This window comes from Musca domestica, unplaced genomic scaffold (genome assembly GCF_030504385.1).
Source record: "Musca domestica strain aabys unplaced genomic scaffold, Musca_domestica.polishedcontigs.V.1.1 190, whole genome shotgun sequence".
NCBI classification, from domain to species: domain Eukaryota; kingdom Metazoa; phylum Arthropoda; class Insecta; order Diptera; family Muscidae; genus Musca; species Musca domestica.
In genome coordinates, this window is record NW_026712246.1 from 261,578 (window position 1) to 280,396 (window position 18,819).

Below are 18,819 nucleotides of genomic sequence, written 5' to 3' on the forward strand. Positions count from 1 at the left end.
TAGTAACCATTACGAACTTCAAATACGAAATTTGAAAAAATTCCCATAAATACTGTCGCTAAAATCATGAAAATGCCGAATATTGGGAGGTACCGTTATATGAGGGCTAAACGAAGTTATGGACCTGCTCAGAACATTTTCTGTCATAGGCTGTAGTATCCATTACGAACTCTAAATGCGTAATTTGAAACTACTTCGGTAAATAATGTCGCTAATATCATCAAAATACCGAATATTGGGAGGTACCGTCATATGGAGGCTATACGAAGACGTGGACCTACGTACAAAAATGTTTGTCATAGGCTGTAGTATCCATTACGAACTTCAAATACGAAATTTGCAATAGTTCTGGTAAATTCTGTCGTTAAAATCATGAAAATACCCATTATCGGGAGGTACCGTTATATGGGAGCTATACGAAGACGTGGACCTGGATACAAATTTTCTTTCCATAGGTTGTGGTAACCATTAAGATCTCCCAATTCGAAATTTGAAACGATTCCGGTGAATAATGTTGCTGAAATCATCAAAATACCGAATATCGGGAGCTACCGTTATATTGGGGCTATACGAAAACGTGGACCGACATGGCCCATTTACGAACTTAACCTGCCTACTGGTAAACTATGCTTGTATGCAAAATATTGGCCTTCTATCTCAATTCGTTCGAAAGATAGCGTGATTGCAACAGACAGACGGAATGACAAAGTTAATATACCCTCCATAGAATGGTGGAGGTTATAATAATTGTTGACTCTAAAGATGAGAAATATTTTTTTATACTCGGATTTATTTTCGCAAATTTTACAAATTTTAAACAGGGTCACAATATATCAATGCATAATTTTTTTATTTTTGGACCACCCTGTGAATTAAATTAACAGGTAATTTTTTTCATACTGTTCATTAAATTTCTTCGCCTAAAGGTATGCTTTAACAAAACAAAAATATACAGGTTTTTCTACAGTACATACTAATAGTTGGGACATAAGAAAGTTGTTAATTTTAAAACTAATTGTGATATTGTATTACTGCGTATAGACGGGAAGGGAGCATTGGATTAAGATTTGAACATGGAATTATATAGTTATATGAGTTAAACAAATAAAAACTGCACTCACACTAGATAATTCAATATTTTTTTATAAACGTCGCTCTTCACATCATTTCTATTAATAACCTCAAACAATAAAACTTTGATGGTATTTCTATAAAATAAAATTCTAATCTTATAAAGCTATGTCCAGCTCTATACCTGTTGCCCGTCCGAACATCTTTTGGTTCTTCAGCACTTATGGTTTGGGTGCAGGTGCTTCATATGTGCTTTAAATTTTTACCCATATCTTCACCTTGATCCCCTATCAGCTCCAAGCAACTGCAATGTTTATGCGTTACTGAGGGATGCATGCATTCCGCCTAATCTTTATGTTGGTGTCGAGAAAAACATTTATTTTTTATCATTCCATTTATAAAGATTACATAAAAACACTAGCCTAGACATAAGGACCATTAACAATTTATTATAGCGATTAGATTAATAAATAAATGAAAAAAAAAATGAGAGATTATGTGGTAATGCAATCTGCTACCATTTTTTGATAAAGCTCTACCAGTTCAGTTCGGTACAATTTGCACCTGCACTTGTGAAATTTTTGAAAGGCTGTTATCGTTTGATTGGAACTTGAAACATAATTGTATCACCTATGAAAAATATTAATGTATATGGCGTTCTCTGTATGTACCTGACATATAGAATTTCAAGTTGTAAAAAAAACAAGTAAGCAAAGGCTATAGTCGTGCGGGGCCGACTACAACACTACAACATGTTAGAAGCCATCTTAAGCAAGCAAGAGGCCCCTCTGAATCTCCAAATTTAGACTACGATTGATGATTTAGACTATGATTTAATATATAATATCCCCAACCTGTGTTGTAAGGTGAAAAAATATTACAAAATATACACTTCCATATTAAGTCAAATTGAAAAATCGCATGCGATAAAAAATATAAAAAAATAAAAATATGTCACAATATACTAAAAAATCTATATTAACATCATTGCATGCGTCTTCTTATGCGTTTTTTTAGATTTTATCCTTTTATGCCATGAGGGCATTCTGGATTGACAAAATTTGTCAAAATCGGTCCAGCCATACTTGAGATATAAGCATTTTAGCTAACATCCCCTTCCCTTGTATATATACATCGTATATATTTCGCGAAATACCTACTATCGGCATCTACGTAACGATCAGGATTGACCTGTTCGCCTATTTGTGATTTCACCGGGATTAAAAATATTCGCGGTTTAATGGAAAATTTGATTTTATTTAACTCAAATGTCATAGCCTTTTTCACCCACTAAATATTACCCGATGACCATCAAAATTGGAAGGCTTCTGGCTAGCCCTAAGCTCTAGCCCCATGCTAACTTCCTCGTCGATTGATCTATAATTGCGACCTGTAGACCAACTGCAAAATCAGGAATTTTTCCAGTTTTTGGTCCATTTCAACCCCTAAATATTATGCGATTCCTGTTTGATTGAAATGCAGCAATTTTAAAATGTACTTTGCTGTCACACACTTTTACATCATTAACTTTTTAATACCGTTGTGACATTGCTGTCTCTTAAAAATGATATTTTATCCACTTTCAGAATTTGCAACATAATTTGCTATGAAAAAAAATATTTAAATGGTTTGGGTTTGATTTTTCCACTTTTTTTCTCCGAAGGACCAATGAGGTGAGATGAAAAAACTGCAACTAACTTTAGACTGCTGTCATTTCTAAGCCACTCGTCCGACAGCTGTTAAAATTTTTACAGTGACAGCTCATTATATTTATTACAAGCGTGCGGAAGCATTTTGGTGAAGAATTTCCCAGAAAAAAAGTTATTCGTGATGGAATTCAAGCGTGATAGTGTGATTTCTTTATATTTGGCAATTGGCTATCGCTAGAGCACTCCAGCATTTAAATATGAATAAGTCTTTTGTGTCTCGTACCATCGCTCGTTACCGTGATGCTGGTAGCGTAGTTCGACGTCAAGGATGTGGACGGAAGAAAACAGCAAACATCAGCAGAAATGGCTCGAAAATTAAAGAAGCGACTTGATCGGCTGAAAAATGGCTCGTGAGCTGAACATATCACAATATTCCATTCGGCAAATATTGAAAACTGAGATCGCTGTAAAGCCATTGAAATTCCAAAAAGTGCAAGAACTTAAAATAGACCCAAAAGAGCTAAAGAGTTGCTTAGTTTGGCCGAAAATGGTGAACTGCCGAATTTGGTTTTCTCCGATGAGAAAACATTCGTTGTCCAGCAGTTTGTAAACAAACAAAATGATCGTGTTTAATTGCCAAAGAGGTCAGCTGAAAATTTGCACCTTCGGTTGGCCACCAGAACTTAAGCGCCGGCCATGGTGATGGTGTGGGCCGCCATAACAGCCGATGGTTGCTCTCCGCTCGTATTAATCGAATAAATGCCGAATATTATCGCGATAATATTCTGGAAGGTATATTAAAGCCTTGGGCACCCAAACATTTTGGCCGCAGGCATTGGACATTCCAACAGGACTCAGCACCATCGCACTCAGCACGCGCCACCCAAGAATGGTTACAAAAAGAGGTTCCTCTATTCATTTCGAGCGCACGATGGCCACCAAAATCTCCGGATACTAATCCATTGAACTGTTGTGTCTGGAGTATTTTGGAAAGCTTCGCCGGGAATGGGCCAAAATACCGCGGAGCAACATTCGGGCAGCGTGTGACGGTTTCATTGGCCGTTTGAAGGTTATAATTCATGCCAAAGGTGACCAATTCGAACAAATCTAAACTTATTCTAGAATTTTATGCTATTCCAGACATTTTTGCTTTCTTTCAATAAAATTAAGAAAAGTAAAAATTATAGCGTTTGACTTTGTTGCAGTTTTTTTTACCTCACCCTGTATTGGCAATCACCTAACGCCTTTTCATAAATATTTTAGAATTATTAGTTGATTTAGACTTGTTCTTTTGTTGTAGGTTGCAATTGAAACTACATTTTCCCTTGCATTTTGACATTACAAACAAATTGTATAAATATTATAATCGCTACTGCTACTGTTTTGAATACAAAACAATTTTAAAATTGTTAATCAGATAATGATTTTTTGGCTTCTTATACAAATACGAAATAAAAGTTTTGATAAGATTTCATATTTTAAATTAAGACCAATAACATTTTATAATAGACTAATGAGATTAGGGTCATAAATGTAGTTCTCCAAAAAAAGTAAAAAAAAAATAATAAACTATTATGAAGTTGAGCAATTATTGCGTATTTTTATGTTCAATTGATTTTTAATGGTATTATTTGGATTTAAGAGATATTATTAATTGAATTTACACGCATTTGAATACAAATAATCTCACAAATTATGAACAAGTTCTAGTTTTTTTTTTTTTTTATCAATTTCTCATAAAAAATTCGTGTTAAATGTATTGTTAAAAAAATTTATTTCCCATAGAAATTTATCAATTTTGGGATAAAAATTACACGAAAAGAAAAATAAACAGTATGGATAATTTAGAATTTTTTTTATACTCCTTTTTACCTTATATTTGTTTCAGAACATTTACTTTCAGTTAGACATTTTGTGACCAGCATTTTAATGGGGAATATTAGTTCAAAAATTAAATTAAAAATATTATATCAACACCTATGGCATTCCTAATCGTAATAATATGCTAATTTTATATGTTAACGATTGATTAGATTTCTAAAATCCAAACAATAACAATGCACAGCATGACAATATAGTAAGAGACATCATTTATTTGGTACCCTATATTCAGCATGATACAAAATAATAATGATATCAAATAGAACTCCCAAAGGTCACCAATCATAGGAGGTCGTATGAGGTTTTCCATTCAAAGAAGATTTGATTGAAAATCATCAGTTTTAAAAGTCTTGGTAAGACAGTGTAACAACTGCAGTCCGTCTTTGTTTTTGGAGAGCTTTAAGTAGGTTATAGACGAGAACTCAAATGTGTTCTATCTACAGAGCAGGGGTAGGCAGAGAAACTCAAAAGTTTTTATTGTATGTTTTTATTTTGTTATTGTATGTGTTTTGAAATTACAGAAATGAGAGAGAAAGGAAGAGAGAGAGAGAGAGGAAGAAAGAGAGAGAAAAGGTCATTGACCCCAGGTCAAGAGGGAGAGAGAGAAATAGAGAAAGAGGAAGAGAGAGTGAGAAAAATAGAGCGAAAAAGAGAGTGAGAAAAATAGAGCGAAAGAGAGGGAAAGAGAGAGGAAGAGAGAGAGAGAAAGAGAGAGGAAAGGTCAATGACCCCTTGACCTGGGGTCAATAACCTCTTGACCTGGGGTCAATGACCTCTTGACCTGGGGTCAATGACCTCTTGACCTGGGGTCAATGACCTTTTCTCTCTCTCTCCCTCTTCCTCTCTCTCCCTTCCTCTTCCTCTCTCTCTCTCCCTCCTCTTTCTCACTCTTCCTCTCTATCTCCCTCCTATTCCTCTCTCTCTTTTTATTCTCTCCTTCCCTCTTCATCTTCCTCTCTCTCTCCCTCTCTCTCTCTCCCTCTTCCTCTCTCTCCCTTCCTCTTCCACTCACTCTCCCTCCCTCTTCCTCTCTCTCTCTCCCTTCCTCTTCTTCTCACTCTCCCTCCCTCTTCCTATCTCTCTCTTTTTCTCTCACTCCCTCTTCCTCTCTCCCTATCTCCCTCCCTCCCCCTCTCTCTCCTTCCCTCGCTCTCAGTCTATCACCCTCTCCATCTTTCTTTCTCTCTCTCTCTGTCTTCCTCACTCTCCCTCCCTTTATCACCCTCTTCTTCTCTCTCCCTCTTCCTCTTTCCCTCTTCCTCTCACTCCCCCAAGACCCCCTTCCTCTCGCCTTCTTCCTCTCTCCGTCTTCCTCTATCCCTCTTCCTCTTTATCTCTCTTCCTCCCTCTTCCTCTCTCAGGTCAAGGTCAATGACTGCAGGTCAAGGGGTCATAATTCGTGCCAAAGATAACCAATTCGAACAAATCTAAACTTATTCTAAAATTTGATACCATTAACGACATTTTTTGCTTTCATTCAATAAAATTAAAAAAAAGTGTAAAACTTATGGTCCTTGACTTTGTTGCAGTTTTTTATCTCACCCTTTACGTACATGATTTAGAGCCTTTTAGAAAATTTTTCAGAATTATATCAGGTTGTTATGTGTTTGCCTGTTTCATACAGAAGTTTACAATTCCAGTTTATTCCAATCTTTCCATACCAATGGTATCGACATTGTATCTCTAACTTTTTGGTACGAATATCCAAAAATCCTTTATGTGTATAAGTTTATTTACCATAGTAGCATTTATTTTCTATGGCAATTTTTTTGGATACAATTTCTGTTTTTTTTTTTTTTTTTTATAAATATCAGATTTTATGTTTTCCATGCTTCTAATAGCTTTGGTGGTGAGACAGACACTAAACACTAAAAATTCGATTTGGAATTCCCATCGAGTTGCTAACCTTGAATTTTATCAAATATAAGTCGACTGATAGTTTCAAATTACTCACTTTTTGATTCCAAGTGAAATGGTACCCATGCTGTATTATCATATGGACTTTAAATGGGAAACTTTTTTTTAGATCGCGACAATTGATATAAATAATCTAAAGAATAACCACTTGGCTGTTGTAACAACAAATGCGTATATTCCAAACAATGTTTGAAGTGGTTGGGCTTATATTGAGGTTTTTGTTCAAACTAATTGCTCACAAACTTTTTAGTAGGACATTGAGCAAGTCGTGGAAAGTGAAAGTGTGACAGTCGTCGATTATTCTGCATATAAATAAAAAATCGTAAAACACAATGCATACACCTTCAATCAATTGCCTATTAAGATATTCTAATTTTGAAAATACAAATAATCCGATAAAGATCTGCTAATAATAAACCCGGTGGGGTCTACGTACATAGGCGAGCACTATCAAAAAATATTGCAATTTTGAAGAATATATTTAACTAAACGACACAATAACAAAGATTAGTAGTTGGCTAAGAACTTTTTGGCAAGCAAGAACCAAAAAGGAGGAGCCAGCACAAAATAATTTTGAAGTGTTGTGTGGACTAAAGAATATTTTTTTTTTTTTTGGTTTGTGGTGAAAATAATCGAGAAAAGAAAATTGTGAACTATTTAAAAACAAAATGTGTTGCAATTGCTGTAGTGTCAGACAACAGAAAATATGGGTGTTCTCCATTGGAACAATCCTAACCGTGCTGGGTGCTATACTGATACCGATGTGGCCAACCTGGTCGGAGGATATCATTAAATCGGTAAATAAAAAAACAAATCCTTGACATAAAATAAAAATATGTGAAATTATTAAAAATAAATGAAAACAGGTGTACATAAAATTCGCAGAAATATGCTATTTGAAAGTGTTTATTCTACTAATATGTAGTTATAAAATTTCGTTTGGCTAATACGTGAAACTGATAAACTAATCATATTAAAACTGTCTTAATCTGAACGGTGTTCGTCTTTCATAAAATTCTTAAAATGCTTGAAAGATTAAAATTTGATTAAAAATGTCCCTGAAATGCATAATAATATTTTGAAACCTACAAAAAATGTACCTAAATAACATCCAAGCGAAAAAATGTATGGAAGGAACTAAATTTCTTCTAAACGTGGATTTTTTAAAGAATTTTTTCTTAAGAACCAACAGAAACATGGCTTTTTTAAAGAATATTTCTCGAAAGGACTAACAGAAACATGGATTTTTTAAAGAATATTTTTTTAAAGGAACACAGGAAACGTGGATTTGTTAAAAAATATTTTTTCGGGGACAAAAAGGAACGAGGATTTTTTAAAGAATATTTTTTCGAGGACCAATAGAAACATGGTTTTTTAAAGAATATTTCTGAAAAGGACCAACAGAAACCTGGATTTTTTTAAAGAATAATTTTGAAAAGGACCAACAGAAACGTGGATTTTTTAAAGAATATTTTTTAAAAGGACCAACAGAAACGTGGATTTTTTAAAGAATATTTTTTAAAAGGACCAACAGAAACGTGGATTTTTTAAAGAATATTTTTGAAAATCACCAACAGAAACGTGGATTTTTTAAAGAATATTTTTGAAAATCACCAACAGAAACGTGGATTTTTTAAAGAATAATTTTTTAAGGAACACAGGAAACGTGGATTTTTTAAAGAATATTTTTCCAAGGACCAACAGAAACGTGGATTTTTTAAAGAATATTTTTTTAAGGAACACAGGAAACGTGGATTTTTTAAGGAACATTTTTTTCAAGGACCAACAGAAACGTGGATTTTTTAAAGAATATTTTTGAAAAGGACCAACAGAAACATGGATTTTTTTAAGGAATATTTTTTAAAGGACCAACAGAAACGTGGATTTTTTTAAGGAATATTTTTTAAAAGGACCAACAGAAACGTGGATTTTTTTAAGGAATATTTTTTTCAAGGCCCAAAGAAACGTGGTTTTTTTTTAAGGAATTTTTTTTTTCAAGGATCAACAGAAACGTGGATTTTTTAAAGAATATTTTTGAAAAGGACCAACAGAAACGTGGATTTTGTTAAGGAATATTTTTGAAAAGGACCAACAGAATCGTGGATTTTTTTAAGGAATATTTTTTTTCAAGGTCCAACAGAAACGTGGATTTTTTTAAAGAATATTTTTTTTTTCAGGGACCAACAGAAACGTGGATTTTTTTAAGGAATATTTTTTTTTCAAGGAACCAACGGAAACCTGGATTTTTTAAAGAATATTTTTGAAAAGGACCAACAGAAACGTGGATTTTTTAAAGAATATTTTTGAAAAGGACCAACAGAAACGTGGATTTTTTAAAGAATATTTTTGCAAAGGACCAACAGAAACGTGGATTTTTTAAAGAATATTTTAGAAAAGGACCAACAGAAACGTGGATTTTTTAAAGAATATTTTTGAAAAGGACCCACAGAAACGTGGATTTTTAAAGAATATTTTTGAAAAGGACCAACAGAAACGTGGATTTTTTAAAGAATATTTTTGAAAAGGACCAACAGAAACGTGGATTTTTTAAAGAATATTTTGAAAAGGACCAACAGAAACGTGGATTTTTTAAAGAATATTTTTGAAAAGGACCAACAGAAACGTGGATTTTTTAAAGAATATTTTTGAAAAGGACCAACAGAAACGTGGATTTTTTAAAGAATATTTTTGAAAAGGACCAACAGAAACGTGGATTTTTTAAAGAATATTTTGAAAAGGACCAACAGAAACGTGGATTTTTTAAAGAATATTTTTGAGGAATATTTGTTCAGTATTTTTTAAAGAATATTTTGAAAAGGACCAACAGAAACGTGGATTTTTTAAAGAATATTTTTGAAAAGGACCAACAGAAACGTGGGTTTTTTAGGGAATATTTTTGAAAAGGACCAACAGAAACGTGGGTTTTTTAAAGAATATTTTTGAAAAGGACCAACAGAAACGTGGATTTTTTAAAGAATATTTTTGAAAAGGACCAACAGAAACGTGGATTTTTTAAAGAATATTTTTGAAAAGGACCAACAGAAACGTGGATTTTTAAAGAATATTTTTGAAAAGGACCAACAGAAACGTGGATTTTTTAAAGAATATTTTTGAAAAGGACCAACAGAAACGTGGATTTTTAAAGAATATTTTTCCAAGGACCAACAGAAACGTGGATTTTTTAAAGAATATTTTTGAAAAGGACCAACAGAAACGTGGATATTTTAAAGAATATTTTTGCAAAGGACCAACAGAAACGTGGATTTTTTAAAGAATATTTTTGAAAAGGACCAACAGAAACGTGGATTTTTTAAAGAATATTTTTCAAAAGGACCAACAGAAACGTGGATTTTTTAAAGAATATTTTTGAAAAGGACCAACAGAAACGTGGATTTTTTAAAGAATATTTTTGAAAAGGACCAAAAGAAACGTGGATTTTTTAAAGAATATTTTTGAAAAGGACCAACAGAAACGTGGATTTTTTAAAAAATATTTTTGAAATGGACCAACAGAAACGTGGATTTTTTAAAAAATATTTTTGAAATTGACCAACAGAAACGTGAATTTTTTAAAAAATATTTTTGAAATGGACCAACAGAAACGTGGATTTTTTTAAGGAATATTTTTGAGGAATATTTGTTCAGTATTTTTTAAAGAATATTTTTGGAAAGGACCAACGGAAACGTGGATTTTTTTAAGGAATATTTTTGAAAAGGACCAACAGTAACGTGGATTTTTTAAGGAAATTTTTTTTTCAAGGACCAACAGGAACATGGATTTTTTTAAGGAATATTTTTTTCAAGGACTTAATTTACTTAAAAGGTATGCCCTACAATATTTGAATATGGTATAAAAATCCTAGCAAATATTTGAAAAGGGACACATATTTTGAAATAGCCATTATATATATTCTCCTCCGATTTTAGACATTTTTCTAATAATTCTTTTATGTTTCAGATACTCCCATTGTCTCCAGGATCAGTTATCTACAACAAATGGGTTGTTACACCGCTACCAATCTATATGAGCTTTTACATGTACAATTGGACGAATCCGGAAGAAGTCAATAATACCCGAATAAAACCCAATTTTAAAGAAGTTGGTCCCTATACCTTTAAGAATGTTAAAGTTAAGGAGGATTTAAAATGGAATAATGAAGATCATACGGTGACTTTCTTTTCAACAAATACATGGACATTTGTACCAGAAAAATCCAGTGGTGGCCTGGATGATGTCATAAGAATGCCACACTTTCCAACGGCGGTGAGTGGAATACAATTTAATTTTTCTTAAAAAACATTTTAATTTTTATGAAAATTATTTTTCAGGCTGCTGCCAGAATCACCCGCAAATGGCATAAAATAATTCGAAAAGTTGTCAACTTTGGCCTGCAACGAGAAGGTGGGGCCATGACCATGACCCATACCGCTTTGGAGTGGTTGTTTGATGGTTTTATAGATAATCTTTTGGATTTTGTTTATCGTTTACATTCACCATTGTTTCCTTTGGTTTCAAATCGTTTTGGCTGGTTCTATGATCGCAACAATTCCAAGGAGGCGGAGGGTTCGTATACCATCTACACGGGCAAGGGAAATTTAAAGGACATGGGTGAATCGAAGATGTGGAATGGCTCTGATCATACCAAATTCTGGGAGGGTGAATGTGGTCGTGTCAATGGCAGTCTGGGCGATTTATGGGCTCCTGGAAAATCATGGGATGATCCTACGTCAATTTTCCTTTACGACGCAGGACGTTTTCTAAATATTTTCCCCATTAGAAATGAAACCTATCGGGGTATTGATGTACGGCGTTATGAGGCTACAAATCGGACCCTTGATAATGGCCAAATTGTGGAGGATACCAAATGTTTTTGTGTCAAACGCAATGAGTGTCCCGAAAATGGGGTGCTGGATTTTTCGCCAAAGGCTTTTCGAGCCCCTGTTTATATGTCACATCCTCATTTTTATATGGCATCTGAGAGATATAGGGAAAATATAACAGGTCTGGAACCAGTGCCGGAGCATGCTACTTATGTTGTACTCGAACCCAAATGGGGTATACCCATGAAGGTGAAGGGTCAAATGATGGCCAGTATTTTGTATGAAAAAGACAACCAGATGGAGTGAGTTTTGAGGAGGAGAGCAAACAAAAAATAAATTTTGATATTCATTTTGAATTTTTTTTTTCTAGAATTCTCAAGGATTTGGGTCACAATTTCTATGCTCCGCTTTTGAGAATATCTCTGGATGCCGAAATCAATGATGAAATGTTGGATTTGGTCAAGGTAAGGATTTAAATTTGGACATAAAAAGTTTTTAAAATTTTTAAAATTTTTAAAATTTATTTCAAACATCCCCCCTCTTTTTTACAGCTTCTCTTAAATGTCCCCTCTATCGGTGTGTATATAGGTGCGGCATTTCTGACAATTGGTGTTGTCATGCTTGTTGTTGGTATTTATATAACCAAAACGCATAAATGGCGTGGAGATTCTTATCCTGGCGAAAGCACAGAAAGTCCTGCCATCGAAACTGACAACAAGGAAACCCAAAGTGGTGACACCGAAAATACCAATGAAACTCCGCCTGGATCAGAAAATATTCAAACCCTAACAAGGGTAACAGAAATTTCCGAGGAATCCTCTTCCCCAGCGGAAACTGTGAGAGAAGACCCACCAGAAGAGACACCAAAAACCGAAAAGGACACAACTGTCGATACAATTTCGGAGAAAGATAAAACAAATGAAAGCAAAAAGACTGATTAGGAGACTCGAGAATTAAATGCTCAGGAAAATAGTGCACAAAAAATGGATTACTTCAAAATCTTCTCAAATTAATTATAGATCATGTATATATGTCTGTAAATAGTATGTAGTTGTAATAGAATTTTGTGATGTAGTCTGGGTTAAGGAATTTTAATATAAGTAGTTCTTAAATGGTGAATAAATTACAAAAAAAAAAAAAAAAATAACTAAATAAAAAAAAATAAATAAAAATAAAAATAAATAAAAAATTAAAATTTGCTTTTTGAAGAATATTTTTCAAGGACCAACAGAAACGTGGATTTTTTTAAGAATATTTTTTCAAGCTCCAACAGAAACGTGGATTTTTTAAAGAATATTTTTGAAAAGGACAAACAGAAACGTGGATTTTTAAATAACATTTTTGAAAATGACCAACAGAAACGTGGATTTTTTAAAGAATATTTTTTCAAGCTCCAACAGAAACGTGGATTTTTTAAAGAATATTTTTTCAAGGATTAACAGAAATGTGGATTTTTTAAAGAATATTTTTTCAAGCTCCAACAGAAACGTGAATTTTTTAACAAATATTTTTGCAAGCTCCAACAGAAACGTGGATTTTTTAAAGAATATTTTTTGAAAAGGACCAACAGAAACGTGGATATTTTAAAGAATATTCCTTCAAGCTCCAACAGAAACGTGGATTTTTTAAGAATATTTTTTGAAAAGGACCAACAGAAACGTGGATTTTTTAAAGAATATTTTTTGAAAAGGACCAACAGAAACGTGGATTTTTAAAGAATATTTTTTGAAAAGGACCAACAGAAACGTGGATTTTTAAAGAATATTTTTTCAAGCTCCAACAGAAACGTGGATTTTTTAAAGAATATTTTTTCAAGCACCAACAGAAACGTTGATTTTTTAAAGAATATTTTTTCAAGCTCCAACAGAAACGTGGATTTTTTAAAGAATATTTTTTCAAGCTCCAACAGAAACGTGGATTTTTTAAAGAATATTTTTTCAAGCATTAACAGAAACGTGGATTTTTTAAAGAATATTTTTTCAAGCATTAACAGAAACGTGGATTTTTTAAAGAATATTTTTTCAAGCTCCAACGGAAACGTGGATTTTTTAAAGAATATTTTTTCAAGCTCCATCAGAAACATGGATTTTTTAAAGAATATTTTTTCAAGCTCCAACAGAAACGTGGATTTTTTAAAGAATATTTTTTCAAGCTCCAACAGAAACGTGGATTTTTTAAAGAATATTTTTTCAAGCATTAACAGAAACGTGGATTTTTTAAAGAATATTTTTTCAAGCTCCAACAGAAACGTGGATTTTTTAAAGAATATTTTTTCAAGCTCCAACAGAAACGTGGATTTTTTAAAGAATATTTTTTCAAGCTCCAACAGAAACGTGGATTTTTTAAAGAATATTTTTTCAAGCTCCAACAGAAACGTGGATTTTTTAAAGAATATTTTTTCAAGCTCCAACAGAAACGTGGATTTTTAAAGAATATTTTTTCAAGCTCCAACAGAAACGTGGATTTTTAAAGAATATTTTTTCAAGCTCCAACAGAGACGTGGATTTTTTAAAGAATATTTTTTCAAGCTCCAACAGAAACGTGGATTTTTAAAGAATATTTTTTCAAGCTCCAACAGAAACGTGGATTTTTTAAAGAATATTTTTTCAAGCTCCAACAGAAACGTGGATTTTTTAAAGAATATTTTTTCAAGCTCCAACAGAAACGTGGATTTTTTAAAGAATATTTTTTCAAGCTCCAACAGAAACGTGGATTTTTTAAAGAATATTTTTTCAAGCTCCAACAGAAACGTGGATTTTTTAAAGAATATTTTTTCAAGCTCCAACAGAAACGTGGATTTTTTAAAGAATATTTTTTCAAGCTCCAACAGAAACGTGGATTTTTTAAAGAATATTTTTTCAAGCTCCAACAGAAACGTGGATTTTTTAAAGAATATTTTTTCAAGCTCCAACAGAAACGTGGATTTTTTAAAGAATATTTTTTCAAGCTCCAACAGAAACGTGGATTTTTTAAAGAATATTTTTTCAAGCTCCAACAGAAACGTGGATTTTTAAAGAATATTTTTTCAAGCTCCAGCAGAAACGTGGATTTTTTAAAGAATATTTTTTCAAGCTCCAACAGAAACGTGGATTTTTTAAAGAATATTTTTTCAAGCTCCAACAGAAACGTGGATTTTTTAAAGAATATTTTTTCAAGCTCCAACAGAAACATGGACTTTTTAAAGAATATTAGAATATTAGAAAGAATATACGTGGATTTTTTAAAGAATATTTTTTCAAGCTCCAACAGAAACGTGGATTTTTTAAAGAATATTTTGAAAAGGACCAACAGAAACGTGATTTTTTAAAATATTTTTGAAAAGGACCAACAGAAACGTGGATTTTTTAAAGAATATTTTTTCAAGCTCCAACAGAAACGTGGATTTTTTAAAGAATATTTTTTCAAGCTCCAACAGAAACGTGGATTTTTTTAAAGAATATTTTTTCAAGCTCCAACAGAAACGTGGACTTTTTAAAGAATATTTTTCAAGCTCCAACAGAAACGTGGACTTTTTAAAGAATATTTTTTCAAGCTCCAACAGAAACATGGATTTTTTAAAGAATATTTTTTCAAGCTCCAACAGAAACGTGGATTTTTTAAAGAATATTTTTTCAAGCTCCAACAGAAACGTGGATTTTTTAAAGAATATTTTTTCAAGCTCCAACAGAAACGTGGATTTTTAAAGAATATTTTTCAAGCTCCAACAGAAACGTGGATTTTTTAAAGAATATTTTTCAAGCTCCAACAGAAACGTGGATTTTTAAAGAATATTTTTTCAAGCTCCAACAGAAACGTGGATTTTTTAAAGAATATTTTTTCAAGCTCCAACAGAAACGTGGATTTTTTAAAGAATATTTTTTCAAGCTCCAACAGAAACGTGGATTTTTTAAAGAATATTTTTTCAAGCTCCAACAGAAACGTGGATTTTTTAAAGAATATTTTTTCAAGCTCCAACAGAAACGTGGATTTTTTAAAGAATATTTTTTCAAGCTCCAACAGAAACGTGGATTTTTTAAAGAATATTTTTTCAAGCTCCAACAGAAACGTGGATTTTTTAAAGAATATTTTTTCAAGCTCCAACAGAAACGTGGATTTTTTAAAGAATATTTTTTCAAGCTCCAACAGAAACGTGGATTTTTTTAAAGAATATTTTTTCAAGCTCCAACAGAAACGTGGATTTTTTTAAAGAATATTTTTGAAAAGGAAACATGGATTTTTTAAAAATATTTTGAAAAGGACCAAAAGGAACGTGGATTTTTTAAAGAATATTTTTGAAAAGGACCAACAGAAACGTGGATTTTTTAAAAATATTTTTGAAAAGGACCAAAAGGAACGTGGATTTTTTAAGAATATTTTTGAAAAGGACCAACAGAAACGTGGTTTTTTAAAGAATATTTTTGAAAAGGACCAACAGAGACGCGAATTTTTTAAAGTATATTTTTGAAAAGGACCAACAGAAACGTGGATTTTTTTAAGAATATTTTTGAAAAGGACCAACATGAACGTGTATTTTTTAAAGAATATTTTTGAAAAGGACCAAAAGAAACGTGGATTTTTTAAAGAATATTTTTGAAAAGAACCAAAAGAAACTTGGATTTTTTAAAGAATATTTTTGAAAAGGACCAAAAGAAACTTGGATTTTTTAAAGAATATTTTTGAAAAGAACCAAAAGAAACTTGGATTTTTTAAAGAATATTTTTCAAAAGGACCAACAGAAACGTGGATTTTTAAAAAATATTTTTTCAAACTCCAAAAGAAACGTGGATTTTTTAAAGAATATTTTTTCAAGGATAAAGTTACTATATTTAATGCCATACGATTGCCATTTCCTTGTTTATTACCTGATGTCATCGATGATATTTCAAAATTAATTAACTGACCCAATTTCAAATGTTTGTTTTCATTAACCTTTTCGTGTCGTATGGCCACAATTATTTTTATAACTTGACTTTTGGTTCCGAAAAAAGTCCTTCATCTGAAAAATAAAACATCCTCAAACGTTATATTGCATGTTCCGCAGTTATAAATTTTAACTTTCTCTTAACTTTAAAGTCATATTTCTTCATATTATATTTCATGAAAAGCAAAACTTAAATGAAAATTCTAAATATACGACTGTAAAACGGAGGCCATATTTTAACATTGTTATTATTGTGGCAATTGTTGTAAAGTTAAAATTAAATTCGAAAACAGGTCGTTTTGCTCGAATTACAATTTGATTTGTGGATGTGTGTGTGTATTTTAAATGTTAACGATTATAAATGTTACAGGAAACGTAACATATTTGTTATGTGCGATAACGTGTTACGTGAAAAGCAGACGTCAGGAAACAGGCTAAACATGTCAGCCTGCGGCTTAAAATCTTATGAGGGTATAAGAGAATGTGTGGTAATGTACAGATGCTTAGCTTTCTAAAATAAATGGACTTTAAATGTTCATATTTAAAAGAGTAGGACAATATTATGATTGGGTTCAAAAACGTTTTACCCTATGGCCACATATGGCCATCTATTATTCGAAATGTCCAAGATGGACCTCATCGAAATAATGGTTTTGGACTTTAAGTCTCTTTGGTTGAAGTCCTGTCCATTCTGAGTCCTGAATGTTGTACCCAATAGCTCTCCAAGAAAGTAACCGGGCTGGTACAAACATGACATATTCTGATATCTCTTGAAGCATCGTAACATCTCAGGTGGAAAAACGGTCAATATAAACCCATCCCTTCAGTATTGAGATTTGTGTAGAGTCCCATTGTCTTCAAATTTCACACATCCCAATAATTTATCCAACCAAGCTCTGGTGTTAGGATGGGCAAAATCGGCCCACTCCTCCTCCTCCACACATGTTCGAATTTTTTCAGGCCAAATTAATTCTAAATAAAACAAGTAAGCAAAGGCTATAGCCGTGCGGAGCCCCCTCCATTGTGTCCAAATTCATTTGGAAGATTTCGTTTCTGAAAATATGTTATACTAGCTTTTTGACTAGGGGCATTCGCCCAATAGTTACGCACTCCCTTGTGTTGTTAGATATTCAAACCAACTTCTCACGAAAGTTGTGGTCCATTTTACGGCTAAATATTATCCAAATCTAAAATGCTAGACTTCTTATGCATCCTTAACTCTCTTCTCATGCTAAATTTCATGTCGATTGGTTTTCTATTGTGACCTGTAGAGCGACTGCAAAATCAGGAAACTTTTAATTTTTTGGTCCATTTGAATCCATAAATGTACATCTTCAAAAAAATAGGCTTTAATTCTGACGCTAACCCTATTCTCATGCAAAATTTCGTGAGGATTAGACGGAAATTGCGACGTGTATATAATGCCTTCAAGACATAGTGTTGGATATTTTCGAATTTTTTGACAAAAAATTTAATGCTGATAATATTGTCCGATAACCGTCTAAATCAGTAGGCTTCGGCCCAGCCCTAAAATCTAACTTCATGCAAAATTCTCCGTCGATTGGTTTATAATTGTGGTCTGTAAAGCAGCAGCAAATCACAAATTTTTTCAGTTTTTCAACCCCTAAATATTTTGCGATCATCTTCAAATACAATAGGCTATTCTGATCCTAACTCCACCTCCATTTTCAATTTCGTGATTACAAATTAACATGGACAGACAGCCGGAAGGAGAGACATAGCTAGATCGACTCAGCTCGGCGAGATAGGAAGATCCATATACAGGGTGAGATAAAAAAAACTGCAAATAATTTCAGACTGCTGCCATTTCTAAGCCACTCGTCCGACAGCTGTTAAAATTATTCCAGTGACAGCTCATTATATTGTTTACAAGCGTACAAGAGCATTTTGGTGAGAATTTTCCAGAAAAAAAGTTATGCGTGATGGAATCCAAGCGTGATAGTATGATTTCTTTATATATGACTGGAAAACCACAAGTGGCTAGAGTAAGAGCACTCCAGCAGTTAAATTTGAATAAATCTTTTGTGTCTCGTACCATCGCTCTTTACCGTGATACTGGTAACGTAGTCCGACGTCAGGGAAGTGGATGAAAGAAAACAGCAACATCAGCAGAAATGGTTCGAAAAGTAAAGAAGCGACTTGATCGAAACCCGCGTCGAAGTGGCCGAAAAATGGCTCGTGAGCTGAACATATCGCAGTATTCTATTCGGCAAATATTGAAAAATGAGCTCAGGGTAAAGTCATTGAAATTCCAAAAAGTGCAAGAACTTACACCGCATCAGAAAGAAAATAGACTCAAAAGAGATAAGCAGTTGTTTTGCTTGACCGAAAGTGGTGAACTGCCGAATTTGGCTTTCTCCTATGATAAAACATTCGTTGTCCCGCAGTTTGTAAACAAACAAAATGACCGTGTTTACTTGCCAAAGAGGTCAGCTGAAAAGGTACACCTTCGGTCGGCCACCAGAACTCAAGCGCCGGCCATGGTGATGGTGTTGGCCGCCATAACAGCCGATTGTCGCTGTCCGCTTGTTTTAATCGACCATGACATCAGAATAAATGC

General features: G+C 32.9%; 1 protein-coding gene across 2 annotated transcripts; it reads left to right on the forward strand.

Annotated features, from left to right (window-relative positions):
• The first annotated feature begins 6,779 nt into the window (after positions 1 to 6,779).
• On the forward strand, positions 6,780 to 12,322 carry LOC131802072 (protein croquemort). Of its 2 annotated transcripts, none has more exons than XM_059121426.1 (5): positions 6,780 to 7,315; positions 10,476 to 10,781; positions 10,847 to 11,640; positions 11,709 to 11,802; positions 11,890 to 12,322. In XM_059121426.1, the coding sequence occupies exons 1-5, from the start codon at positions 7,187 to 7,189 to the stop codon at positions 12,277 to 12,279; spliced, it is 1,713 nt and encodes a 570-aa protein (XP_058977409.1). In that variant the 5' UTR covers positions 6,780 to 7,186; the 3' UTR covers positions 12,280 to 12,322. The 2 variants fall into 2 exon arrangements, with proteins under 2 accessions (XP_058977409.1, XP_058977410.1); XM_059121427.1 differs by lacking the exon at positions 6,780 to 7,315 and adding an exon at positions 10,133 to 10,340.
• The last annotated feature ends 6,497 nt before the right edge of the window (positions 12,323 to 18,819 follow it).